Genomic DNA, 21,381 nt, shown 5'->3' with positions numbered 1-21,381 from the left:
TCCCCTCTTGGAAATTAACATTCTGTATTTGCATATTAAGGCTACCTCAACAGTTTAGTCCAAGAACAGATACACACACGCACAGCCTGTTTAACTTTCTTAAACTCAGAATTTCCCCAACTGTTTAGCCACAGAAACTATTTTGGGGGATTTTTAAAGTTTGTCTGTCTTACTTGTACAGTTGATTCTTGTTTGCAGTAGTTATGTTCTATAAGGTCACCACAAACACTGAATTAAGGCATACTGAACCCTTGCTCCCAGGGGAAAATACGAGCTCAGGTTCCTGCGAGCCTCTGGTCACATTTTCATCAACCAACCAATACATAACCTTGTTTCTGTTTAAAGACACCTTGTTTACTATATAGTGTTGATTCATTAACATTTAACTAACAGCCAACAGCACTATAATTCATACCTTAATCAAGCTTTCACACACATATTTTCTCTGCAAGGTACATCACAGCCTTCTGTGCTTGGGCACTTCAGCACTACCTTTGGGGGCCATTTTAAATAGTAAAATCACCAACAAAAAGCACAAAAATGCAAAAAATGTGGCAGTAAATATACTGCAAAAAAGACTTGTTTGCCACATGAGAGATGAAACCAAAACGCAGAGTGTCACTTTGTTTGACCTCAGCTGTCAGTGTGCACATTGGGCAACTCAAATTTTTCGCTGCTCTGTGCATATCCACAAATGACTGCACAAGTACTGTAGATGTTGATTTTGGGATTACTAATATATTTTAGTGAGAATGTCAGTTGGCAGATATGGATCAACTGTTATCTATTTAAATCCTACAGAACCAACTTGATGTGTATATTGTAGATTTTGGGGTGTAGAACAGAATACCCTTCAATTATTAGTTCCTTCTATATGGAGATTCGATTTTAAAGCTCTGCTTGTTATTAGCCGCTGTCTCTCTTTCTTCAACGTTTTGTCAAAATTGTTTTTTCTTTAGGAATTCTTTATGGCACAATGACACTGGAACTTGGTGGAACAGTCAATATTACATGTCAAAAAACTGGATATAGTGCAGTACTTGAATTCAAACTAAAGGTTAGTAGAGAATGATAGGAGGTATCACCTATTAAGGAAGAGTTGTGCTATAAATATTGAACAAAGAGCCAGTTCAGTTCCTAACTGAAGACTATAAGAACACAGAATTCATGCAAGGGTGGCCCTGGAAGATACAAATCAACACAAAGCAGTCATTTTTTGTTTTTCATTTTAATTAATAAAACTCTTGGTATTGAGGCTGGCCTGGTGCTGCAGCGGTTAAGTTTGCACATTCTGCTTCGGCGGCCCAGGGTTCGCCAGTTCAGATCCTAGGTGTGGACATGGCACTGCCTGGCAAGCCATGCTGTGGTAGGCGTCCCACATATAAAGTGGAGGAAGATGGGCACAGATGTTAGCTCAGGGCAAGTCTTCCTCAGCAAAAAGAGGAGGATTGGCAGCAGTTAGCTCAGGGCTAATGTTCCTCAAAAAAAAATACTGTTGGTATTATATAGGAGATGAGATTTAAGAAGTGAATGGATAGAAATTTTTCAGTAAATTAAACCATTGCTTTACAGAGTACCAGAAAGTATGTATCAGCTTACTGTGTACAGTAAGACAGAGTTGTATTAGTTACTATTTCTGCCTAACAGTTTACTCTAAAACTCACAAGCTTGAAAACAACCATGTTTTGATCCTTCAGTGTTCTTTGGGTCGGAAATTTGGACTGGGCATATTGGGGATGGCTTGTCTCTGCTACGTAATGTCTGGGGTCTCAGCTAGGAAGATTTGCAGGGTACTACTGACTTGACACTTGGGGCCTGGAATCATCTGAAGGCTCATCACTCACCTGTCTGATGCCTGGGTTGGGACTGAAAGACTAGGACTGCTGAGCTGAGCACCTGTATACGTGGCTTTTCCATGTGGCTTGGCTTCCTCACAGCATGGCGGCTTCAAGGTAGTCAGACTTCTTAACTTGGCAGCTCAGGGGTCCAAGTGCAAGTAGTGTCCTTGTGAGCAAGGCAAAAGCTGCATTGCCATCCTTGACCTAGCCTCAGAAGTCAAATTACATCACCACCATCCTCTATTGGTTAAAGAGTTATAAACCTACCCAAATTCAAGGGAAAGGAATGTAGACCCTACTACTCAATGGGAAGATGGCAGGGTCTCATTGAGGAAGAGCATGTGGGCTGGAGAGGGAAGGATAGATATGATTGAGACCATCTTTGGAAAATCCTGTCTCCCTCAGAGTGAAAGGCAAGTTTAAGACCTTTTCACAGTGTCAATTGTTGGTGCAAGATAGTACATTGTGTTCAGATAAAAATATTTCTATGAACTATTTGATGTTTATTACTAAAAATTGCTCCTATGTTGATGTCCAGCCGATCAGCAACTTTGCTCGAATAAAAAAGATCTCTTTTAAGTATTATTGGATGCAGTGCTCTTTGTCTGATTTTTTTTCATCTTAGCAGAGTTTTTACTTGTATGGTCATAATGATATTTGAAAATCATGACTAAAGAGGTCTTAAGTAATTTATGATGCCTTTAAGGATTAGATTGGAGCATCAAAATTTTGTCACTGAGGAGAGATATCAGTAAGGCACTGTAGTAACTCAAAGTCTGTTCCTTCTAATTTTATTTTTTGGAGGGTCCTTTGGGTTGGGTATTGTTTTACTGTTTCGTTTTGAAGGAGGGGGTGTTATTTCTTTCAACAGATGAGTTAAGTCCCTTACGTATACTGAGTTGCTGTTGCTTAATATATTGTGACATTGACAGACTACAGTCTTGAGTCAGAAGAGAGTACAGGACCTGAGTCAGTTACATCAGTGTTATCTTTTCAGCATGTTTATTCGGACTTCACATTGTCTGTTTTTACCTATTTTTTCCACAGCAACAAATTCAAATTTCTTTTTTTTTTTTTTTAAAGATTGGCCCTGAGCTAACATCTATTCCCAGTCCTTTTTTTTCTTCTTCTCCCCAAAGCCCACCAGTACATAGTTGTATATTCTAGTTGTAGGTCCTTCTAGTTCTGTTATGTGGGACACCACCTCAGCATGGCCTGATGAGTGGTGCTAGGTCCCCTCACAGGACCCGAACTGGCGAAACCCTGGGCCGCTGAAATGGAGTGTGTGAAATTAACCACTTGGCCACAGGGCTGGCCCCTCAAATTTCTTTTTATTGAACATTTCTGACTAAAATTGGAGTCAATATTTCACCATTTGTGCCGTCAGCAGCACTGTAACTAAACAATTAACTTTTTCTGTTGTTATTTGTCTATATTATATGTAAATATAACTTAAAAGTAAAACGTCTCTTTAACATTTTCTTTCTTGAAAGCCATTTCTAGGTAGTAGTGACTGTGTTAATCAAATATCAGGGAAACTTAAATTGGGGAAAGAAGTCCTAGCTACTTTGGAAGGCCATTGGGTAAGTGTTTTTATATTTTAGCTTTACAAAAGAATTTTATTCTGTGGGAAAAAATTAACAATAATTTCATAAGCTCACTTGTTTCATTGCTTAAAGCATCGCTATTCAACATAAGCTTCAGCTTAACAAATATTTTGGTGTTGATCTGTTATCAGCAATGTTTAGTTTTATGTAATATTTTATCTTTCCAAAACTTGAAATCAATAAAAATAACTAGCTCTTATATATCACCTACTATTAGGTGCATTGTTTAAAAATGTTCCTCATGTTAACTCATTTAGTATTTAATATAATAACCCTATGAGGTGGGTACTGTTATTGTCCCCATTTTACAAAGGAGGACACTGCGGCACCAAGAGTTTAAATAATTTGCTCTAAGTAAGAGGTGGAGCAAGAATCCCAGGCAGGCACTCTGGCTCGAGGGCTGTGCTTGCACGCACAGCAGTGTACTGCCTCTCACCTGGAGGGAAGAGGCATTTCCAGTTAGAGGTATACTTCCTTCTGAGGAGCGTGGAAAGGAAAATAGTGGTATATGAGAGCAATGGCTTTTATTTACTTCTCTGCCGACCTGAGTTCACATGTATGTAATTTTGTGAAGAGGAGGTTAAATGAATAAAAAGGATCCTATCAGGCGACTGCCTTGACGTACTCTGACTGTGAACACCGACTGTATGCTGTTTTCTGCATTATAATAAGCAGAAAATGAGGAGAAATATAATAAGAAAATGAAACTTGATCTAGAAATTCAACGAAGAGGCCACATATGCTCTGTAATTTTACTTCTATCTGAATAGCCTTTGGGAAAAAGATAAAAAGTCTTTTTTAAAAAATGAAATTTCTAAGATTGTGCTCAGATTTACAATGCTAAGAAAGGCTCTGTCTGGTTTTGCTACATACAGTGAGTCGCAGGCGGTCCCAGCACCTCCCTGTGGCTGCGGCAAACACTGTGCTCTGCTTGGACAGTCTGGAGATGGTCTGGAGGCTCTGCACGGAATTGCTTGAAATAGGTTATTAAGCAGAGCTTGTGCAATCTATGAACTTCCTGTGTATTCACTCAGATTTTAAAATGACTAGTGTTGCATATTCAATCTTAATGTTTTTCTAAAAATGACAAGAGATTTGGGGCTTTTAGGAAAGTGCTAGTTATATTTGTTTTAAAAATGTGTTTGTGGGATTAGGTATCAGGAAGAAAGTATTAGGTATTATTATATTACTATACTATGTAACCCCTTTTAATTTCCTTTAAATATAGGATAGTGAAGTTTTTATTAATGAGAAAAAGACCGATAATTCAGAGGTTTTCTGGAATCCAACACCAGACATTAAACAATGGAGATTAATAAGACACACTGTAAAATTTGAAGAGCAGGAAGATTTCGAATCAGAGAAGTAAGTGTGCCATTTTTCAGCTACCTTCATGATAATCAAAGACTATTTTTTCAGTCCCTCAATAGTGTGGTCACTTTTCTCTGTCTTCAGTCATATTTGAATCTGGAAAAATAGTTTAACATTTGTGGGATGCGACAGGATTCTGTTTTGTATACGTGAAATACAAATCATGCTGCTTTTCTGCAGCTCAGAACTAAGTCTCCCCATTTTTTCCTTTCTCTTCTAACCTATTCCAGGGCCTATTTAAAAAAAAACTTTTATTTTGTTTGCATGAAATTATGGGACTAAGTAGTGATTCTTGGTTTTTCTGGCAGCTGTTTTCTAACCTGGGTTAGGCATGTAGAACTCTAGGTGAAGGGAGTGGTGCAAAAATCTACTTTCGTTTTATTTTCCATGATACAAGAATGGTGCTAGATGTGCAAGCTTGTATAGAATTTACATTAGTTGGGTAATAATTAAGGCCATAGTTTCTGTTCTTAAATCATGAAATTCTTGCTGTATCTCTAATACTTTGGAACCAGAAATATTTTATACACATTGCACAATTTTATTCTTATTATATCTCTTTGTGTTAGGAGAAGGAGGCGTCTGTGTAAAAGATACTATGCTAGGTACTTTATACACATTACATAGTTTAGTCCTCATTACACGTTCCCACGTGCATTATCATTCTCTCTCACGGGGATTCAAGTCTATATGTACTTTCCTTCTACACTCAAAATTGAGGTGGTCAAAGATGGAAGAATAGGTATGCGCCAGTTCTAAAAATTTTGTTTCAGCTGTAATCACGTGATGCTCTCTGTCCAGAGCGAAGCTTTGCCAAGTTAGACAACAATTTTTGAGGTGTGGCTATAATTTAACATCTTTTAAAAGATGAAGAAAACAAGTCGTAGGATAAGTAACTTTAAATTCACCAGCCAAACAGTGGCAGATCTAGTATTTAACCCAAGCCTACGTGATTCCAAAGCCTTTGTTCTTTCACTCCCAACATGCTGTCTTCCCAGATAGGTGGAAGATAGATACAGTTTTATTTATCTGATAAAAAACTAAACTTGAGTAGGTGGGAAGATTTTACCTCAGTCTTCTTTTCTTGTTAAATAAGTAGTTTTCAACTCTGGCTACACATTAAAATTATCCGGGAAACATTAAAAAAATACTTGGGCCCACCCCCAGAGATCCTGTTAAAAGTTCCCTGATAATTGCTGCATCCAAGGTCGAGAAGCCTGGCATTACACTGTTGGATCTTTGAGTCCAGTGGATCTTAAACAGTATGTAGAAGAATCAGCTGGGGAACTGGTTAAAAATGTAGATTCCTGAGCCTTCATTACACTCCTGTCATCTTGGGTCAGTACCATTCATTGCCATACATTCAAGAACCCATGTAATACATTGCTCTTGCCAATAAAAAAAATTAGTCTCCATTGTATCTCTCTACTCATGGCACCACTTGTTACATCTGGACTCATTTTTAAGCATCTGAGCAAGAACTTTGTCAAAGCCAAAAACCCACATGGGCATCATTTTCTTCTCAAGGGGATTCAAGCCTATTCTATATGGAGTTGATTTTCTGTTGTTTTAATACTATTTTTGTACACGTATTAGACTCTGGCAGCGGGTAACTCGAGCCATAAATGCCAAAGACCAAACAGAAGCTACTCAAGAGAAATATGTCTTAGAAGAAGCTCAAAGACAAGCTGCCAGAGATCGGAAAACGAAAAATGAAGAGTGGACTTGCAAGTTATTTGAACTGGATCCACTCACAGGAGAATGGCATTACAAGTTTGCAGAGTAAGTAATTGAATATATTACAAACATATGTCAGCATAGTGTGTTGCCTTCATTTCTAGAATTTTTATTGTTAGTTTTTTTATTGTCATATATATAAATTAGTATGAGATTTTAAATTTGATGTTTCATTTATTATAAATTTAACTCCATGATAGTAGTTAGCCTTAAAATAAGCTGAGGCTCAGAAGATTAGATATGACAAACCTAAATCTTAAGCTAGGTTTATAATTACTAATGAAAATCTAATCAAATAGAAAGTTTTTGAAAAAGCTTTCAGTTAGTTATTAAACAAGTGGCTTTTTTTTCATTTTCTAGTACCCGACCATGGGACCCCCTTAATGATATGATACAGTTCGAAAAAGATGGTGTTATCCAGACCAAAGTGAAACATCGCACTCCAATGGTATGTAATAAAAAGTAACCTGATCTGCTAGGCATATAAGTCTTTTAAATCCTTAGTATCTTTGGCTGCCAACATTTAAAATTTCGTTTCAAAATTTAAAATTTTGGGTAAGCAAACTGGCAGAGTAAGCAGCTCCAAGTTCCTGTCCCCACAAAGAAACATCAAAAAGCAAGCAGAATCTGTCAGAACCAAATTGGCCAAGACTCTGGAAAATAATAAGAGATTTGCAGCAACTGAGTGAACACTGAGTCAAGAAAGAGGTGACTTCAAAGCAGTAGGAAATCTTTAGAGTATTTTTATTTGCCCTTGCCCCAACACCTCCCGGGTGCAATGGCAGTCTTGAAGGGTCCCAACATTTCCAGTGTGAGTCCTGATTCCAGAGGCAGCAGAGCAGACCTTATTCACAAATTGTGTGTGTCTGTTGTAACCTGTCTGGGGGCTTCCTGAAGGATTTGTGCAGGGCACACATCTCTGTTTTGTCTAACTCAGAACTCAGCCAGAGAGCTACAGGCATTGCTTGAAAATATTGCAAGCCCAACTAATAACCTGCAGATAGCTGGGGCAAAAGATTAATGCTGAAACCTTACGACAGACCACGTAAGGCCCAGGAACAAAAGCTGAGGAAAGATTCTTTGGGAAACTAGGGCACTGAAAAGCCCCGTGAATACAGGGGAATTTAGGAAGCCCTGCAGATGCGCAAGGCAAGATGCTTATGCTCTAAAAAGACCTGAGAAATCTCTAAGCTTTCAGCTTAGGCTGAAATATTAGCCCTCAGACTAATAGCTAGGCTTGGTGCAAGCCTGGCTAAGTGTTAAGGGAGTATCTGTGCACAGAACCAGACTGCCAGTATGGAAGAGTATTCTTTTTGTTTTTGTCTTTATTTGTTTAGCTACTGGTGTTCAAGGAAATTTCTGTCAAAATACTAGTAGAAAACAAACTAAGGAACAGAGACTTCAATGACCATGTACAACAAGGAAAACAGGCTTTGGAAAAACAGTCTGAGAAATTCACTGAACAAATGGAGCACAGGCATACCTCATTTTATTGCACTTCACTTTATTGTCCTTCGCAGATATTGCACTTTTTACAAATTGAAGGTTTGTGGCAACCCTTTGTCAAGCGAGTCTGTCAGCACCATTTTCCCAACAGCATTTGCTCACTTCATGTCTCTGTGTCACATTTTGGTAATTCTAGCAATATTTCAAACTTTTTCATTATTATATTATGGTGATCTGTGATGAGTCATCTTTGATGTTACTATCATCATTGTTTTCAGGTGCCACAAACCACGCCCATATATGACAGTGAACTTAATCAATAAATGTTGTGCGTTCTCACTGCTCCACTCACTGGCCATCCCCCCATCTCTCTCCCTCTCCTCCAGCCTCCCTATTCCCTGAGACACAACAACCTTGAAATTGGGCCACTTAATAACCCTACAATGACCTCTAAGTGTTCAAGTGAAAGGAAGAGTCACACGTCTCTCACCTTAAATCAAAAGCTAGAAATGATTAGTGAGGAAGGCATGTTGGAAGCTGAGACAGGCTGAAAGCTAGGCCTCTTGTGCCATGCAAAGGAAAAGTTCTTGAAGGAAATGAAAAGTGCTACTCCAGTGAACACACGAATGATATGAAAGCAAAACAGCCTTATTGCTGACACAGAGAAAGTTTTAGTGGTCTGGATAGAAGATCAAACCAGCCACAACATTCCCTGAAGCCAAAGCCTAATCCAGAGCAAGGCCCTGACTCCTTTGAATTCTATGGAGGTTGAGAGAGGTGAGGAAGCTGCACAAGAAAATATTGAAGCTAGCAGAGGTTGGGTCATGAGGTTTAAGAAAAAAGCCATCTCTACAACATGGAAGTGCAAGGTGAAGCAGCAAGTGCTGCTGGAGAAGCTGCAGCAAGTTATCCAGAAGATCTAGCTAAGATCATTAATGAAGGTGCTACACTAAACAGCAGATTTTCAATATAGACGAAACAACCTTCTATTGGAAGAAGATGCCATCCTGGACTTTCATAGCTAGAGAGGAGAAGTCAGTGCCTGCCTTCAAAGCTTCAAAGGACAGGCTGACTCTCTTGTTACAGGCTAATGCAGCTGATGACTAAGTTGAAGCCAATGCTCATTTATCATTCTGAAAATCCTAGTGCCCCTAAGAATTATGGTAAATCTACTGTTCCTGTGCTCCATAAATGGAACAACAAAGCCTGGATGACAGCACATGTTTACAACATGGCTCACTGAATAGTTTAAGCCCATTGTTGGGACTGACTGCTCAGGAAAAACAGATTCCTTTCAAAATATGACTGCTCATTGACAATGCACCTGGTCACCCGAGAGCTCTGACGGAGATATACAATGAGATAAGTGTTGTTTTCATGCCTGCAAACACAGCATCCATTCTGCAGCCCATGGATCAAGAGGTAATTTCAACTTTCAAGTCTTATTATTTAAAAGATACATTTCATAAGACTGTAGCTGCCATAGATAGATTCCTCTGATGGTTCTGGGCAAAGTCAATTGAAAACCTTCTGGAAAGGATTCACTATTCTAGATGCGGTTAAGAACATTTGTGATTCATGGGAAGAGGTCAAAATATCAAGATCAACAGGAGTTTGGAAGAAGTTGATTCCAACCCTCATGGACGACTTTGAGGGGTTCAAGATTTCAGTGGGAGAAGTAACTGTAGATGTGGTGAAAACAGCAAGAGAACTAGAATTAGAAGTGGGGCCTGAAGATGTGACTGAATTGTTGCAACCTCATGATAAAAGTTGAACGGATGAGGAGTTGCTTCTTATGGATAAGCAGAGAAAGTGGTTTCTTGAAATGGAATCTATTCCTGGTGAAGATGTTGTGAAGATTGTTGAAATGACAATGAAGGATTTAGAATATTACATAAACTTAGTTGATAAAGCAATGGCAGAGTGTGAGAGAATTGACTCCAATTTTGAAAGAAGTTCTACTGTGGGTAAAATGCTATCAAACTGCATCACATGGTACACAGATATCATTCTTTTATTTTTATTTTTTTTATTGAGTTAATGATAGGTTACAATCTTGTGAAATTTCAGTTGTACATTAATGTTTGTCATTCATGTTGTAGGTGCACCACTTCACCCTTTGTGCCCACCCCTCACCCCACCTTTCCCCTGGTAGCCACTAATCTGTTCTCTTTGTCCACATTTTTAACTTCCTCATATGAGTGGAGTCATACAGAGATTATCCTTCTGTAACTGGCTTATTTCACTTAACATAATTCCCTCAAGGTCCATCCATGTTATTGCAAATGGAATGATTTTGTTCTGTTTTACAGCTGAGTAGTATTCCATTGTCTATATATATCACATCTTCTTTATCCATTCATCTGTTGATGGGCACTTAGGTTGCTTCCATGTCTTGGCTATTGTAAATAATGCTGCAGTGAACATTGGGGTGCATAGAACTTTTGGAATTGCTTACTTCAAACTCTTTGGATAGATACCCAGTAGTGGAATAGCTGGTGGAATAGTATGGTAGTTCTATTTTTAATCTTTTGAGGACTCTCCATACTGTTTTTCCATAGTGGCTGCACCAGTTTGCATTCCCATCAGCAATGTATGAGGGTTCCCTTTTCTCCACAACCTCTCCAACATTTGTTGCTATTAGTTTTAGATATTTTTGTCATTCTAATGGGTGTAAGGTGATATCTTAGTATAGTTTTGATTTGCATTTCCCTGATGATCAGCGATGATGAGCATCTTTTCATGTGCCTATTGGCCATCCAAATATCTTCTTTGGAGAAATATCTGTTCATGTCTCCAGCCCATTTTTTGATTGGGTTGTTTGATTTTTTTGTTGTTGAGTTGTGAGAGTTCTTTATATATTATGGTTATTAAGCCTTTGTCACATATATGACTTGCAAATATTTTTTCCCAGTTAGTGGGTTGTTTTTTTGTTTCAATCCTGTTTTCATTTGCCTTGAAGAAGCTCTTTAGTCTCATGAAGTCCCATTTGTTTATTCTTTCTATTGTTTCCCTTCTCTGAGAAGACGTGGTGTCCGAAAAGATCCTTTTAATACTGATGTCAAAGAGTGTACTGCCTACGTTTTCCTCTAGAAGCCTTACGGTTTCAGGTCTCACCTTTAGGTCTTTGATCCATTTTGAGTTTATTTTGGTGAATGGTGAAAAAGAATGGTCAATTTTCATTCTTTTACATGTGGCTTTCCAGTTTTCCCAGCACCACTTGTTGAAGAGACTTTCTTTTCTCCATTGTAGGTCCTCAGCTCCTTTGTCGAAGATAAGCTGTCCATAGATGTGTGGTTTTATTTCTGGGCTTTCAATTCTGTTCCATTGATCTGTGCACCTGTTTTTGTACCAGTACCATGCTGTTTTGATTACTGTAGCTTTGTAGTATGTTTTGAAGTCAGGGATTGTGATGCCTCCCGTTTTGTTCTTTTTTCACAGGATTGCTTTAGCAATTCAGGGTCTTTTGTTGCCCCATATGAATTTTAGGATTCTTTGTTCTAATTCTGTAAAGAATGCCATTGGGATTCTGATTGGGGTGTAGCATTGCTTTAGGTAGAACGGACATTTTAACTGTGTTTATTCTTCCAATCCGTGTACATGGAATGTCTTTCCATCTCCTTATGTCATGGTCCAATTCTCTCAGAAAGGCTTTGTAATTTTCATTATATAGGTCCTTCACTTCCTTAGTTAAATTTACCCCGAGGTATTTTATTCTTTTTGTTGCGATTGTGAATGGTATTTTGTTCTTGAGTTCTTTTTCTGTTAGTTCGTTATTAGAATATAGAAATGGTACTGATTTATGCAAATTGATTTTATACCCTGCAACTTTGCTGTAGTTGGTGATTACTTCTAAGAGTTTTCCAATGGATTCTTTGGGGTTTTCTATATATAAGATCATGTTGTCTGCAAACAGTGAGAGTTTCACTTCTTCCCTCCCTATTTGGATTCCTTTTATTCCTTTTTCTTGCCTGATTGCTCTGGCCAGGACCTCCAGTACTGTGTTAAATAAGAGTGGTGATAGAGGGCATCCTTGTCTCGTTCCTATTTTCAGGGGGATGGCGCTCACTTTTTGCCCATTGAGTATGATGTTGGCTGTGGGTTTGTCATATATGGCCTTTATTATGTTGAGGTAGTTCCCTTCTATGCCCATTTTGTTCAGAGTTTTTATCATAAATGGCTGTTGGATCTTGTCAAATGCTTTCTCTGCATCTATTGAGATGATCATGTGCTTTTTATTCCTCAGTTTGTTAATGTGGTGTATCACGTTGATTGATTTGCAGATGTTGAACCATCCCTGTGTCCCTGGTATGAATCCCACCTGATCGTGATGTATGATCCTTTTGATGAATTGCTGAATTCAGGTTGCCAAAATTTTGTTTAGAATTTTTGCATCTACGTTCATCAGTGATATTGGCCTGTAGTTCTCTTTTTTCGTGGTGTCCTTGTCATGCTTTGGTATCAGCGTGATGTTGGCCTCATAGAATGTGTTAGGAAGTGTTCCATCTTCCCTAATTTTTTGGAATAGCTTGAAAAGGATAGGTATTAAATCCTCTCTGAAAGTTTGGTAGAATTCCCCAGGAAAGCTGTCTGGTCCTGGGGTTTTATTCTTTGGGATGTTTTTGATTGCTGTTTCAATCTCTTTCCTTGTGAGTGTGGTCTGTTCAAATTGTCTGCTTCTTCTTAAGTGAGCTTTGGGAGATTGTAGGAGTCCAGGAATTTATCCATTTCCTCTAGGTTATCCATTCTGTTAGCATAGAGTTTTTCATAGTATTCTCTAATAATCCATTGTATTTCTGCAGAGTCTGTTATTTCTCTTCTTTCATTTCTGATTTTGTTTATTTGAGCTTTCTCCCTTTTTTTCTTTGTAAGTCTGGCTAGGGGTTTGTCAATTTTATTTATTTTCTCAAAGAACCAGTTCTTTGTTTCATTGATCCTTTCTACCACCTTTTTTGTTTCAATAGTATTTATTTCTGCTCTGATTTTTATTATTTCTCTCCTTCTGCTGACTTTGGGCTTTATTTGTTCTTCTTTCTCTAGTTCAGTTACGTGTAGTTTAAGATTGCTTATTTGGGATTTTTCTTGTTTGTTAAGATGTGCCTGTATTGCAATGGATTTTCCTCTTAATACAGCCTTTGCTATATCCCATATGAGTTGGTATGGTATGTTATCATTTTCATTTGTTTCCAGGTATGTTTTCATTTCTTCTTTAATTTCTTCAATGATCCATTGCTTGTTCAGTAGAGTATTGTTTAGTCTCCACATCTTTGTGCCTTTCTCAGCTTTTTTCTTGTAATTAATTTCTAGCCTTATAACATTATGATCGGAGAAGATGCTTCTTATTATTTCAAGTTTTTTAAATTTGTAGAGGCTTGCCTTGTTTCCCAATATATGGTCTATCCCTGAGAATGTTCCATGTGCACTTGAGAAGAATGTGTATTCTGCTGTTTTAGGATGAAGTGATCTATATATGTCTATTAAGTCCAATTGTTTTAGTTTTTCGTTTAGCTCCACTATTTCCTTGTTGATTTTCTGTCTGGATGATCTGTCCATTGATGTGAGTGGGGTGTTGAGGTCCCCTACTATTATCGTGTTGTTTTTAACATCTTCCTTTAGGTCTGTTAAGAGTTGCTTTATGAAGCTTGGTGCTCCTGTGTTGGGTGCACAGATATTTATAAGCATTATTTCTTCTTGATGAAGTGTCCCTTTGATCATTATGTATTGTCCCTCTATGTCTCTCTTTACCTGTCTTATTTTGAAATCCACTTGGTCTGATATAAGAATTGCAACACCTGCCTTTTTTTCCTTGCTATTAGCTTGAAGTATTGTCCTCCACCCCTTCACTCTGAGCCTGTGTTTGTCCTTGGGGCTGAGATGTGTTTCCTGGAGGCAACAAATTGTTGGATCTTGTTCTTTAATCCATTTTGCCACTTTGTGTCTTTTTATTGGAGAGTTCAATCCGTTTACATTGAGGGTGATTATTGATGCATGTGGACTTAATGCTGACAATCTGTCGCTCGTTATCTGGATTTCCTGCATTACTTTTGTATCTCGTCCTGTGTGCTTTAGCCTACCCATTGACTACTGCAATTTCTTATGCTGGGTTTCTTAGATTTTTCCTTATTTATGTTTTGTGGCTCTGTTCTGTTATTTAGTTTAGTGGCTACCCTGAAGTTTGTATTTAGAATCTCGTGTATAATATAGTCTATTCTCTGGTGGTCTCTTACTTATTTGGCCTAGACTGATTTAGTCCCTTTGCTCTTCCCCTCCTAAATTATTATTTTCATTTCTTATTCCAACTCGTGTTATGAGTTTGTAGTTAGAGTGATAAGATCGTCTTTGCTTTGGTAGTTTCCTTACCTTTATCCTAATGCTATAGTTGAATATTTGCTATCCTATTCTGGTTCTATCTGTCTGTCTCCCTACTCTGTGGTTGTGACCCCTATCTCCCTTTTTTCTTTTTTCAGGTATGAGAGGCTTCTTGAGGATTTCTTGTAGTGGAGGATTTTTGGTTCCAAATTCCCTTAACTTTTGTTTGTCTGGAAAAGATTTAATTTCTCCCTCATATCTGAAGGATATTCTTGCTGGATGGAGTATTCTTGGCTGAAGATTTTTATCTTTTAAAGTTTTGAATATGTCACTCCATTCTCTCCTAGCTTGTAAGGTTTCTATAGAGAAATCCACTGAAAGTCTGATAGGAGTTCCTTTGTAGGTTATTTTCTTCTGTCTTGCTGCCCTGAGTGTTCTTTCTTTGTCTTTCATTTTTGCCGTTTGTACTACTATATGCCTTGCAGTAGGTCTTTTTGCATTGACAAATCTGGGAGATCTGAAAGCTTCCTCTACACACATTTCTCCTTCAATCCCTTGATTTGGGAAGTTCTCGTCTATAATTTCATTAAGCACACTTTCTGCTCCATTTTCCTTTTCCACGTTCTCGGGAATTCCTGTGATCCTTAAATTCTTTCTCCTCATTGAATCCACTATCTCTCGGAGATTTTCCTCATTTTTTTTTAATTCTTAGTTCTCTTTCTTCCTCTGTCTGGAGCCATTCAGCCTGTCTATCTTCGATTATGCTAATTTGCTCTTCTACGGTGTCTACACGGGCATTCAGGGAATCCGTATTCTGTTTTATCTGGTCCATTGTGTTTTTCATCTCTAGTAATTCTGTTTGATTCTTCTTTATAATTTCAGTCTCTTTTGTGAAGTAACTCCAGAACTCGTTGGCTTGTTTCTCTATCTTTCTCTCTACTGCATTGACTTTTTTGATTATAGCTACTCTGAACTCATTTTCACTTAGTTTACCTATTTCCAAGTCCTCAGGACTTAATTCTGTTTTTATTGTTTTACTTCTGGTCTGGGGCTTTTATAAATTGCTGGATGGTAGAGGAGCGGTTTTTTTGCATGATGGTAGAATTCAGTTGCAGTTACAGCCTGTCGCCACTAGATGGGGGTCGAGAGCCGCGCAGTCTGAGCTCTCCGCCTTCAGGCAAGATGGCGGCACCCAGCACAGTTTGCCAGAGGTGGGCGGAGGGGCTGTTTTTCTCACCTGCCGATCTGGATTCGGATCAGTTCTGTTCTCTGGTCTCCCAGGGCCCTGGCATGATGAGGTCCCCACACACAGAAGCTTTCCCCTGTCAGCGGGTTTCCACTGTACTGGCGGCAGGAGTCCTGGATGATTCCCCAGTCGCACGGCCCCTCCCTTGCTCCTTCCCGCACCCACGGCAGCAATCCCAGTCTCTAGGGGAGGGAGCAAAGTTCTCTCTTACCCCATTCCAGCTCCTCTGAGGCCGGCAGCAGCCTCTCCGTCCTCTGTCTTTTTGGTGCTGTAGGTCTCTGACCATCTGGCATTAGGTTTATTAGCTGAAATTCAGTTTTTTTCCAATCTTTTGTTGTAATTTGGAGGAGAGAGAGTCCCAGGTCAGCTCATCCCGCCATTTTGCTACGCCTCCTCCCAGAGATATCATTCTTGAAAGGAAGAGTCAATTGATGCAGCAAACTTCGTTGTTGTCTTATTTTAAGAAATTGCCACAGCCACCCAACCTTTAGCAGCCACCACCCTGATCAGTCAGCAGCCATCAACATTGAGGCAAGACCCCTCCACCAGCAAAAAGATTACAACTTACGGAAGGCTCAGATGATGATATGGCTTAATTGTTACAGAGTCTCTGTTTGGGATGATGAAAATGTTTTGGAAGTAGTGGTGATGGTTGCACAATATTGTGAATATACTTAGTACTACTGAATTGTGCACTTAAAACAGTAAAATTTATATATGTATATACACACACACGTTATCACAATTTACAAATTCAAAAACATTTTAAATTTTGTTTCTTCCTTTAACAACACTAACATGATAGAGACACCCAGGGCATCTGTATTTCCTCCTAAAGGTAGAGTTTACTGATTACAATAAATCTTTGTATACCGAGAGTTAGAGTGCTGACTCCCTTTGTCATTAATGGCTTCTCACCAGTCTTCATCAACCTCCAATTTGAACCAACTCTAAGAATGTGGATTTGGATTCAGATGTTCAGTTTTCAACCAAGAATTACAAGGCATACAAAGAAACAGCTTCCTGTTTAAAAGGAACAAAATAAATTGACAGAAATCACCCCTGATTAAGTCCAGATATCAGATTTACCAAAGACTTTAAAACACTTTTCTTAAATATGGTCAAAGTGTTAAAGGAAACAGGGACAAAGAACTAAAGGAAATCAAGAAAAAGATGTATAAACAAAATCAGAGTATCAATAAAGAGAAATTATGCAAAAGAACGTAACAGAAATTCTGGAGCTCAAAAATACAATAACTGAAATGAAAATTTCACTAAAGATATTCAGCAACAGATTTGGGCAGGCAGAAGACAGAATCATTAAACTTAGGACAATTGAAATTATCCAGTCTTAAAAAAGAATGAAGAAAAGTGAACAGAGCCTAAGGGACCTATGGCACAACATCAAGTGGATCATCATATGCATTAAGGGGGTCTCAGAGAAGAGGAAGAGAAAGAGGCAAAAGAATGTTTGAAGAAAGAAGTCCCCCAAATTTCGTGAAAGATATGAATCTACAAATCCAAGAAGCTCTACAAAGTACAAGTAGGATAAACTCAGAGAGACACACACCATGACATTATAAGCAGTGAGGGGAAATATCACGTGCTCATCTCAATTGACACAGAAAAGGCATTTGACAAAATCCAATATCCTTTCATAATCAAAAAAGTTTTTTAACATACTCAGTGGTGAAAGAGTGAAAACTTTCTCCCTAAGATCAGGAGTAAGACAAGCATGCACACTTTCACCACTGCTACTTAACATTGTACTGGAAGTTCTAGCTAGAGAAATTAGACAAGAAAAATAAAAAGGCATGCAAGTTGGAAATGAAGAAGTAAAACTACCATATTCATAGATTACGTGATCCTATACATAGAAAATCCCAAAGAATCCATTAGAAATGTGCTAGAGCTGATGAACAAATTTAGCAAAGCTGCACGGTATAAGATGAACACACAAAGATCAGTTGTGTTTCTAAATACCTGCAATGAACAATCCTAAAAGGAAATTAAGAACGCAATTCAATTTACAGTACCATCTGAAATGGTATGTACATTGTCTTTTTAGACATTATAAAATTTTAAGTCTCCATGACTTGAAGAAGGAGGGTGCACTGTGGGGTGAATCCAGAACCTGCCTGCTTATTATTTATTTTCTATAATAGAATTATGGAAATTTTATTTTAATTTTAAGCACATGAATAAGATTTTGCAAAATTATTTGAAAGAATAGGTAATTGGAGATAATTCCTATTTAAACAGTAAACAGGTTAAGAACAGAGTAAAAAGACTTAGGACCACTGACTCCCTGTTTTTCTCAGCATGTGAATTACCGTGCTCTTCTGATTCAAGTTTCTTCCTTTGCATTTGGATTTTTACATTTAGGACTGATTTCCAAAATTGCAAGCTTATTAATAGGAGAGAGTCTCAAGTTTATTATTTTAAGGACAATTTAGTTCGAGTTGATGGTTTGATATACTTTTGAATCTTGTGCATGCACTCAAGTACTTTCATTTTAAGTTTAAGCAAATTTAAACCATGCTCTGCAAAATACTATCATTTCCATTTATTATAAGATACTTTCTAACATTGTCCTGATATTATTAAAAGTAAATAATCTAAATAATCTTATTAGAAACCCAACATCATTCATTGGGGATGTTTCTAATGTTGGGAACAAGATAAGTGTGATTAAAAAGGAAACTATTATTTAACATTCAACTGGAGGTACTAACTGGTGCAGTAAGAAAAGGGGGGATCCATATTCATATTTGCGTGTGCACAAAAATGTCTCTTGAAGAATATACAAACTAAAAGCAGTGAGTGTCTGTTTAATCGGGGAGAGACTGGGTGGATAGGGGTCAGGAGTGGAAGGGAACTCTTCATTATATATTTTTTTATACTTTAAATTAAAATTGAATAAAGTAATTTGATTGTATATTACATCTTATTTCTTAAATTTTAAGTAGACTATTTCATCTTTGTTTTTATTTCTTAATGTTGTGCTCATGAACAGATAGTTTTGACAGTTGTACAACATTGGTCTTTAATTACAAAATTTGGTGCAAAATCACATAATAGCATTTTTTTTTTAGGTTAGTGTCCCAAAAATGAAACATAAGCCAACCAGGCAACAGAAGAAAGTAGCAAAAGGCTATTCCTCCCCAGAACCTGATATCCAGGATTCATCAGGAAGTGAAGGTAAAAATATTTACTGTAGACTATTCACTATAAGAATCTAAATTTTTAAAAGGATATTACTACACTGTATTTGATATATGAAAGTGTTTTTTCATATTAACTCAAGAAGCTATGTAAGAGTTTTGGTGGGAGCAGGGATGGTGTGCAAGAAAAGCTATTATACATTATAGATAAATTTCAAGACCAGGCCACAAGGTAAAGGCATGGGAAGTGAAAAAAGATGAAACATGCAGATCAAGAAGCACACTGGGGGCCGACCCCACGGCCTAGTGGTAAAGTTTGGCATGCTCCACTTCTACAGCCTGGGTTTGCAGGTTCGGATCCCAGGCATGGACCTACACCACTCACCAGCCATGCTGTAGTGGCAACTCACAAATAAAGTGGAGGAAAATTGGCACAGATGTTAGCTCAGGGCTAACCTTCCTCAGCAAAAAGAAACAAAACACCACACCACACTGTAATCTGGCTCCAATGCTTTGTTAGCTTCTGAAAAATTGTTGATGATTTCCTAGATTCAGTGTAGGAAGCATTTTTTGAGCTTTGAGCTCAGTTCCATGCTTGAAAAAAATTTTTCATTCTCAGAATAAATTGTAGTGTTTAGAAGTCACAGATAAGTCTAAATATAACTATATCAAAATTATGGACTAAATTAGTGTGCCATTCTTATTCAAGTCAGATAATGTGTAAACTGTCTTGAACTACAAGAAAAGATTAAGGTAATGTCAAAGATGTTCTGAGATAAAGTTTTTCTAAAGCTATAGCCTCTACTAAGCTCACACTAAGTTGGGGAGCTCCTTTTTACAGAGAGAACACTAGAGTGAATAAATTATAAATGCCAGGGAATTAGTAGATGAGAAAGTAGTAAAGAGTTTAAAGGAAAGGAAGCTGAATTCAGTTGGAGTGAAGGTTCTTAGAGGAACCTGGATGAATTATTAGGATTTCTAATGGATTACACAGCGATCTAGGCTTGAGGGTTCCAGGGAGGGGGAAAGATACTGGAGGAGAAGAGGAAGAAAATGAATAAAGGTTTAAAAGCAGGGAGTCACGGGGTACTCGTGTGCTGGAAGAGAGTATTAGTTATACTGTTGTTCCCATTTTACAGAAAAGGAAACTGAGACACAGGTTAACCTGCCCAAGGTGACATACCCATAAGGCAGTATATATATGTTCCATATGCAGGTATTTTGGTTCCTTAATTCACTGTCTCATCCACCCCACTATATTACCTATAATGTATCAGCTGACCTTTATCGAGTACTTAACGTGTGCCAGACTGGATGTTAAACACACCTTACCACAACTGTGTGAAGTCTGAGTTAGTGGTGTTATCCCTGTTTTACAAATGAGAAAGCTGAGACGTGGAGAGAGGTTAAAATCCGAACAAAAATGGAAAGGAAAGAATGGATATGAGAGGGTATTTGGGAAAACAAACAAAACAGTTTGCTGGTTGACAATAAAAATTTCTAGAAGAACTATCAAAATCTACTGAAAAGGGACCTCAGAAAGCTGACTTCTTCAGATGTAGGCAAATGGGCAAGAGACAGAAGAGAGTAATACCTTCCCCAAATTAATATATGTATTTTTAATGAACTAATTGTTTTAAAGATTTTATTTTTTATTTTTCCTTCTTCTCCCCAAAGCCCCCTAGTACATAGCTGTACATTTCAGTTGTGGGTCCTTCTAGTTGTGGCATGTAGGACACCACCTCAGCGTAGCCTGATGAGCGATGCCATGTCCGTGCCCAGGATCCGAACCGGCGAAACCCCGGGCCACCGAAGCAGAGTGGGTGAACCTAACCACTCGGCCACGGGGCAGCCCCTTTAGTGAACTATTTTATCTATTTTAATTAGTTAAAAAACAAAACTGATGTCATCCAAAATTTAACTAATTTGTGATTACCTTAAATACATGTCATGTGTTCTAGTTTTGAAATGATATGATTGAAACTTCAAAAATGCAGAGTATTAGTATGTTAATCTCTAACCATAAAATAATGCCTAGGAAAATTTGTATTACGTGAGAATCATTAAGCTGAAATGTAGACTGTTTGTAATTATGGTCACTATTTTAACCAACTTCATTCTAAATGTCTTTTTAGCTCAATCACTAAAACCAAGTACAAGAAGAAAGAAAGGAATAGAACTGGGAGACATCCAAAATTCCATTGAATCTATAAAACAAACACAGGAAGAAATTAAAAGGTAATGTGTACTGACAGTGACTATTCATTTGAGTCCAGAGGAGTAGTTTAAGAATCCTGTTACGTGGGAAATCATAGGCAAACTTTACATTTTTATGACAGTGCTAAGCTAAAATGGAACCTTGGCTTCTGTCACCTGAGGACTGAAACTTATGAAATTCCTTCAGCACTGAAATGTTGGGGGGGAGAGGGAGGGTGGTTATTTGTCGTCTATGAGGGTAGATTTGGAATCTGCCTTATTGCTGTAGCATACTAGGAATGCAGTCTCCTTTGTACATGGCTGTTATTTAATTGGAATGCACCAGTTCTTCAAATATTAAAATACTTCCATAACGGTGGGTAAGCAGCAACTATCCTGAGACCTTTGAGTGTTCCTCTTGCAGTCCCAGACCCTTCCCCACACATACCTCCCCATGATCCTACAAC

At 38.0% G+C, this 21,381-nt stretch overlaps 1 protein-coding gene across 11 annotated transcripts in view; it reads left to right on the top strand.

Annotated features, from left to right (window-relative positions):
- The window catches only part of OSBPL8 (oxysterol binding protein like 8), a 196,096-nt gene that overhangs the window by 169,168 nt on the left and 5,547 nt on the right, over positions 1-21,381 (top strand). For all 11 annotated transcript variants that reach the window (XM_070600113.1, XM_070600115.1, XM_070600117.1 and 8 more), the window contains 7 exons: positions 960-1,057; positions 3,332-3,421; positions 4,674-4,810; positions 6,413-6,598; positions 6,914-7,001; positions 18,650-18,755; positions 20,854-20,956. In XM_070600113.1, the coding sequence (XP_070456214.1) occupies positions 960-1,057; positions 3,332-3,421; positions 4,674-4,810; positions 6,413-6,598; positions 6,914-7,001; positions 18,650-18,755; positions 20,854-20,956 (808 nt within the window). The remainder of the gene's footprint in view (positions 1-959; positions 1,058-3,331; positions 3,422-4,673; positions 4,811-6,412; positions 6,599-6,913; positions 7,002-18,649; positions 18,756-20,853; positions 20,957-21,381) is intronic.

Source organism: Equus przewalskii, chromosome 29 (assembly GCF_037783145.1).
Source record: "Equus przewalskii isolate Varuska chromosome 29, EquPr2, whole genome shotgun sequence".
Classification (NCBI taxonomy): Eukaryota; Metazoa; Chordata; class Mammalia; order Perissodactyla; family Equidae; genus Equus; species Equus przewalskii.
Note: the sequence above shows the minus strand (reverse complement) of the source record. Positions and strands in the feature narration are given on the sequence as shown.